Below are 7,801 nucleotides of genomic sequence, written 5' to 3' on the forward strand. Positions count from 1 at the left end.
CTGTCCTGCAGCAAGATCCTGCCACCAAAGAGAACAGAGAAAAGGAGATAAATCGCTCGAGAAAAACAGCCTGTTCTCTGCTCAACCAGACGCTCGTTTGCTCCTCTGGGACTGCGGGCAAAGGCAACACATGTCATGTCAGTGTAGATGAGGGGTGCTGAGAAGTCACACATTTCTTTTGGGAATGTAAAACAGCTATGTAGATAGTGATTCAATTGTTTTTGTAGGTTGTTTTGAACACGGTGTGTGAGCACATTATGGGACTCAAATAACTGAAACGTCTGCCCATCGTTTATGCAAATTACGACTGTGATGATAATGGAAGCATCCATAATGCCCTTCACTCAAAGTCATCATCTCAATTCCACTTGCACTTTCCTTTTTGCTGAATTTAATTGAACAGAAAGCAGGGTGCAAAGCAGCTATAAAGGCCCCTTGGGGTAAAAAGGGCCTTTTGAATTTATTTTCGTTCCCAAAACAAGCACCACCACAACACTTTACTAAACAACAATGTGTTGCTATATGCACTGCAAAATACTATATCCTTGTTTCAAAAGGGTTGACTGAGGTAAGTTGATCTAAGGCGTACTCATTAAAAGAATATATAAATATTATCATTTTTGTTATTATTATTATAAATATAATAGAATATTTTTTCATTTTTATAATGATCAATACTCAAAATAACAATTATATTTTAAAATTGAGAAAAATATATATATATATTTTTGTTGTTGTTGAAAGGATTCAATCTTTTTTTAACATAAAATTAATTAGTTTGAAGTTGGAGATGGATTATATACTCTTTAAAAAAGAGGATCTGGTTAAAAATTCCACTAGAAACACTAGACATTTGGCTGGAAGATGTCTGTGTAGAAATACATTTTCCTTAAGTGAGATTTAATAGACTTGTTTTGAAGCATGTGTAAAGAAACATGTTTTCAATATTGTAGCTGCTGGACATACGTTGTTTAAATGCTAAAAGCAAGAAAGGCTTTATTGCTACAATAAAGAGTGTTTTGAAATAAGCCAAAAATGGTATATCATTTGCTGAAGTTATTTTCGATTTGAGCATTTGAATATTTTTCTCAAAAAATAATGCTGAGAAAAATAGAGTATTTGCATATAATGGCAACCCTTGCTCTGCTACTTTATAGTTTCACTGCAGTGGGTCCTGATTAAAAAAATAATAATAATCCAGAATATGGGATAAAAGTCCATCCTCGCTGCCTTCATTCTTAAATGATTTTCAGTACAGCTTCTTTGATCATTTGCTACTTCAATCGTGTTTTCAATCATCATAAACTTTGGAAAAAAAAACATTTCCTTTGTAGGCTACAGCTCTGTGTGAGATGTACAGCAATATTTCACATTCATCATTTTCACTCATCACTTCATTTGTGTTTATGCTTTCCTTTGAATGTAATGCATCTTTGAAGAGGTCACATAATTTGTTTACATCCATAGATTTTCTCCGCTTTTCACTTCAAAAGAGATCAGAACTAAATGTTCCCATCCTGTAGTCGTCTCAAAAAGAACCCACTCCTGCTCAGCCTCTTTGAGCACTTTGATTTCTTACAAAAAAATCTCTCTCTGCATGAGACAGATTGAATGGATTAAAGAAAATATCATTGTTTGTTCTCTCACAACTTGTTCTTTCATCGACATCTTAACAACACTCCTAATAACAACCATGTGTTTGCATGTAAGTTCACGTTGACTATGTCATGGTAACCTTTTCTTTTACTGTTCGAAACGATTGAGAAAAGCATTGGCTATACAAATAAATGTGAATCGAATTGAAAAGTTGTACCTCTGCCTTTGAATCATTCTTTATCAGTGTACTTTAGGAAGGAGAAATACTAAACTATGAATATAATACTTTTCTGAATGTGTCAATACAACTAGATAATAAGTAATATTAGTGAGATAGACAGTTTCAAATAGTCTTTTAGGAATATCTGAGAAATGCCCATGAGAGAACTTATAGTTTTTGAGATATCTGAACTTCCTGTACACTTTCACTCAATGTCCTAAACATCCACAAACGTACTGCAATCCTCCATTACGTCACACTCAAGTTACATGCAGGGTCATTATCATGTGTTTTGAGATGATTATTGGCATGACGCTTTTAATATATTTGGTGGAGGAAATGTTTCCAGTAATGAGAAACTTTTCAGTAATGAGATACATATGGCAACCTAATTAAATACTAATACTTAAAAAGTAAATACTAAAAAACATTCTATACAGATTATGTGACTGTAGCATTTTTTGTCAAATGGTTTTCAGAAACAATTCTTTACTATTTAAATGACTATTTATTGAAGCTATATGAATGGCTCTTTGCTCTCTCAAAAACCCTCAATATGCTCAAAATTGTTAAAGGGTTTGTTCACCCAAAAATGAAAATTCTGTCAGTAATTACTCACCCTCATGTTATTCCAACCTCGTAAGACTTTCGTTCATCTTCGGAACACAAATTAAGATATTTTTGATGAAATCTGAGAGCTGGCTCACTCCTATGTTGCCGGCCCAGAAAGTTAGTAAAGACACAGAAGAAAATGAATAGTTGAATAAAGGTGTTATTTTTGGGGTTTTTTGCACACAAAAAGTACTCTCATCGCTTGATAAACTTATGGTTGAGCCACTGTAGTCACTTGGACTATTTTAAACATTGTCTTTACTAACTTTCTGGGCCAGCAACCTAGAAGCCTATGGAGGAGTATGGAAGCTTGTTTCCGCCACAAAATAATAAAAAAAAAAGATAATTGTGACTTTTTATCTCACAATTGCGAGTTTACATCTCGCAATTCTGACTTTATTTCTCAGAATTGCGAGATATAAAGTCAGAATTGCGTGAAATAAAGTCGCAATTGCGTGTTTTAAAGTCAGAATTGCGAGATATAAAGTCACAATTGCGTGTTATAAAGTCAGAATTCTGAGATATAAAGTCAGAATTGCGAGATATAAAGTCGCAATTGCGTCTTATAAAGTCAGAATTCTGACTTTTTTTTCTCGCAATTGCGACTTTATATCACGCAATTCTGACTTTATATCTCAGAATTCTGACTTTATATCTCAGAATTCTGACTTTATATCTCAGAATTCTGACTTTATATCACGCAATTGGGAGATATAAAGTCAGAATTGCATGATATAAAGTCGCAATTGCGTGTTATAAAGTCAGAATTGTGAGATATGAACTATTCTGTAAAAAAAAAAAAAAGTCCGTCTTTTTTTTTCCCCCTTAGAATTGGACTTTATATCTCACAATTTCGAGAAAAGATGTCAGAATTGCGAGATATAAACTCGCAATTATGTGTTATAAAGTCAGAATTGCGTGATATAAAGTCAGAGTTCTGAGATATAAAGTCAGAATTCTGAGATATAAAGTCAGAATTGCGTGATATAAAGTCGCAATTGCGAGAAAAAAAGTCAGAATTCTGACTTTATAAGACGCAATTGCGACTTTATATCTCGCAATTCTGACTTTATATCTCAGAATTCTGACTTTATATCTCAGAATTCTGACTTTATTTCACGCAATTCTGACTTTATATCTCACAATTCTGAGAAATAAAGTCAGAATTGCGAGATGTAAACTCGCAATTGTGAGATAAAAAGTCGCAATTATCTTTTAAAATGTTTTATTCAGTGGCGGAAACAAGCTTCCATAGAGGAGTGATCCAGCTCTCAGATTTCATAAAAAATATCTTAATTTGTGTTCCGAAGATGAACGAAAATCTTTTTTTTGGGTGAAATTTTTGGGTGAACTAACCCTTCAAGACTAAATCTTCAAATGCAATTTGTTTCAAAATGTAAAATGCAGCAGTTGTCTGTTAGATCTGTAAGTATTTCGGAGACCATTTGAATTTTATGATATTATTTTATTCATAAATATGACAAAAATAAATATGATACCAGTAAACAAATATGTAAACATCTCACATGTGGCCATTTATTCAAACCGGAGCATTTGTGATATGACATGTAAAGTCCGCCTTACAGCCGAGACACAGTTTCACAACAGAACGCGTCGTGAATGATTGGCAATGACAGCTAATACATTGCACATGCACATTTATCACATTCATTTGTCATTTTGTGGATTATGATGGATGGCCAATAGAAAAATAAAATGCTGGAAAGTTCACATTTTAAGGAGAAAGAAATTACATCACCTTCAAAGTTAAGAGAGCTTATACATTAACATATATACATACTCGTATTACATGACATTAAAAGGTTAAAGAGAATACAATTGGTTATTGTTAGTGATGATGATGATGATGATGCTATTCTCATCGTAGCTCAAATAAAATCCTAAGCACAAGAATTTTTCCGTCTGTAACAGTCACTTAGTTGTAAACTACAACACATGTATTGTTTTCCCAAAGCCAATTCAGGGAATTTTAAGGTTGAATACATGTGGGGGGGGGGGGTTGTTGTCAGTAAAAGCACTGCCTGCATAAAATCCGTTCAGAGGATGACTTTCACTCTGAAGATGTCACGACATTGCTGCAAAGCTAAAAGTGGCAAATGTGTACGATCACAATGGCTGAACCATCTAATGATGTCTAGTTTGGCTCTGGCTTACAACCTTTTTTATTCATAAACATGAACAAGCGTTACAAAGCCAAAGTGAATGGAAATCACATTATGGCAAAGTTCGTCCTACACCTTGTTCATCTAGGGTCAGATTAGGCATAACTAGGCAGGCACTGACTGTGGTCAGAAAAGTGTTGCTTTCCTTTCTTCTCTAAACTACAGGTTTTGTTGTGCGTCAGAGGTTGAGACAGTTCCAGGAACAGTTTGGATTTCAGAAAGCGCCTGTACGAGTCCTTTTCCATGAGTGTGAAGATCTTACTCTGAGCCTCATCAAAACATGATGCGTCACACCTTTCCAGATTCTTCCTAGCCTGCTCTCTGGTGGCCGAATCCAAATTCACCTAAAAAAAAAATTTAAAAAAAGATTAATGGAGATTTATGAGGACATTTTATATGCGATAAGCGAATAGACCTAGTGCAGTCAAGCAGTGCTCTCACCTCACTGGGGGAATCGGCATCAATGTAACGCTCAAATATCATTTTAGCTTTCAGTTTCATCTTGTCCACTGATGTCTGCTTGAAATCCTCACAGGCCACCCAAAATTCAATGTTCTCTTGACTGTACTCAGACTGTAAAAAGGAAGCGAAAGCCCTCCGACCATCTGAAAGGAAAGAATTTAAGTGAGACTCAATACACTGAATATTAAATATTAAATAAGAATAGAAAATTATATAATACAATAGAATAGAATAGAGTAGAATAGAATAGAATACAGTAGAATAGAATACAGTAGAATAGAATAGAGTAGAGTAGAATAGAATAGAATACAGTAGAATAGAATAGAATAGAATAGAATAGAATAGAATAGAATAGAATAGAATAGAATAGAATAGAATAGAATTCTGAAGACATTCAAATCTGCATCTAATCTCATTATTCAGAGGGAGCGGATGCTGAGGAGGTTTTGGAATGAAGAGGTCAAGGCTTTGAGTCTGAGGGGATTCTCTGAGGACTGCCCTAGTGGTTGATGACCCCTGAAGCCCACCAGAGCAGAACACTCAAGCTCTTCAGGGGCCACCAGTGCAGTCTGCGGACACGTAGCACGCGCGCTCTGGAGCGTGAGAAAAATATGGTCATGGCCTGTCAGAGCGATTATAAACATAGTCTCCTTTAACAGTGACATTAATGAGGCCAGGGGCTCCTTGACAGCGGATACAAGGCCGAATAAACAAGGGGCAGTGCAGAAGTCTCAGGCTTACTTATTAAGCCATTTGTAAGCCGCTGCCTGTTCATCATTAACACATGCTGGTTTCTAAGATTTAATCAGGAGCAGATTTTTTTTTGTTTATCATTGCATAACCAAATAATCTGGAAACTTACCATCATTTTTGATCAGGTTGTTAAATGATGTTTTCCATTTCTCAGTTTCAGCAGAAGAGATTCTACAATCAGATGAAGAATTAATAACCAAAATGTTCAATATAATATAATATAATATAATATAATATAATATAATATAATATAATATAATATAATATAATATAATATAATATAATATAATATAATATAATATAATATAATATAATATAATATAATAGCCATGTTGCTCCAGCCTTACCTGTTCACCTCTGTGACCTTCGCCTTCTCCTTCTCTTTCTCCTTCAAAGCCTTTTGCTCTTGAGGTGGATCTGGCTTTTGAAGCAGAAAACCAATCTTATGCTTTATGTCTTTGGCGCTGTTGAAGAAAATATGTAAATAAATTAATATTTTGGTTTTAAAGACTCTACTGTGAAAAACAAAATTATGGAAAGCTAAAGTAACTTAAAAGTAGCGTCTTTTCTCCTAAATTTCTCTCAAACAACTGCTTCTAATTTACTACAAGCATAATAAAACTCTTTCCCTTTTTCCATTACTTAAAACAAATATTGAAATATCTGTCTACTTGAGAGTATACAGAGTATAAAAACATATAAAGTCTTGAAACATTGAACTAAAAATAAAGAATATCATCTATAATTTGCAATGAGCATATTCATACCTTTTTAAGCAGGTTGCGGGCAGGTCTGCGAGCCCTTTACACATGGTGCTGGTGCGTAATACAAATCCAACGCTACAGAAAAAGAGTGTGTCACAAAGCAGATCCTCACAATCTCAATGCAGTCTCCTCCTACAACTCTTCTTTTATACAGCCCCAGCCTTCACAACAGAAGAGCCAGCCAATCACAACAGAGGCAGAAACCAAGCAGATGCAAAACCAAGGTAATTTCCAAAGTTTTTGAAAGGAAAGGAGTTTGATGTGAACTTATTTTTTTTTTGTTGAACCTAAATCAATTTATGATGTATAATAAACATGTGATGGATTTTTTGTGGTGTACTTTCACTTCATTTTTTTAACGCATTCACAAAACTATAAAATTAAATAAAAAATAATAAAATGATTTAAATATAAAAAAAAATAATAAAAAAAAATATGAAATAATAAAAAAAATTAAATGGAAGAAAAAAAACAGTAGTAGTAGAACTTAATATGTCATTTATAGAGCTATATACTAAGCTTCATATGGTTTAATTTTTTTCACCCAAGTATAGTTTAAAGTTCTCTACACTTCTTTTTTTAATTAAAACCACTCATATTTTTTATGCAAATCTTATATTCTATAAATGTCATGTTTGTGTCATAATATTGCCATTATTCACCAGAGCGGTCTGAACAAACAGTCACAGTGACAAAATGTATTTACTGTAAACACTTTGACTGACACCATGCAACCCTTAAGGTCAGAGAAGCAACATTCTCTAAGTTGTCAAATACTTGTGGTCTCCATGCTCAGTTTAACTTGTTTGTACCCCTCAATGACCTTAAGAAATCGATCTGTAAGAAGAAATAAATATTACACATTAGGACCACTACAAATGAGAATAAAGCTGTGCACAAGGCAACTGAAGTCATAAATTCCAATAAATCCTTAAAAAAATACTTCCTTTATATCAAGACCCCATTATTATTTTGAACTGATCAAGTCAAGACACAAATCTCTTCAATGGAAAAAAATAATTTACTACAGACCAAAAGGAAAAGGCAGAAGGCCAAATTCTGTAATGATATGGAGACAGGAACAGACTGCTAATCACTGGCTATCATTACCCTGATTTACAGAGCTATCAGATCATGTCAGGTCAGTGTAAGATCATCTATTACCCTCTCACAAAGGAAATGCACTTCATTTTAAAATTTATGGAAGCATT

General features: G+C 33.9%; 1 protein-coding gene across 2 annotated transcripts in view; it reads right to left on the reverse strand.

Moving 5' to 3' along the window:
• Window positions 1-3,875: 3,875 nt before the first annotated feature.
• rgs4 (regulator of G protein signaling 4) overlaps window positions 3,876-7,801 on the reverse strand; it is a 17,912-nt gene continuing 13,986 nt past the window's right edge. The window contains exons 2-6 of one of the 2 annotated variants that reach the window (XM_081380574.1): window positions 6,594-6,665; window positions 6,174-6,290; window positions 5,936-5,997; window positions 5,053-5,216; window positions 3,876-4,955 (exon numbers count right to left, since the gene is read on the reverse strand). In XM_081380574.1, coding sequence (XP_081236700.1) covers window positions 4,707-4,955; window positions 5,053-5,216; window positions 5,936-5,997; window positions 6,174-6,290; window positions 6,594-6,637 — 636 coding nt within the window. In that variant the 5' untranslated portion in view covers window positions 6,638-6,665 and the 3' untranslated portion in view covers window positions 3,876-4,706. Of the gene's footprint in view, window positions 4,956-5,052; window positions 5,217-5,935; window positions 5,998-6,173; window positions 6,291-6,593; window positions 6,706-7,801 lie in introns of those variants that run through there. The other variant, XM_081380573.1, reaches the window with a different exon arrangement.

Source organism: Scardinius erythrophthalmus, assembly GCF_964197995.2.
Source record: "Scardinius erythrophthalmus genome assembly, chromosome: 12".
NCBI classification, from domain to species: domain Eukaryota; kingdom Metazoa; phylum Chordata; class Actinopteri; order Cypriniformes; family Leuciscidae; genus Scardinius; species Scardinius erythrophthalmus.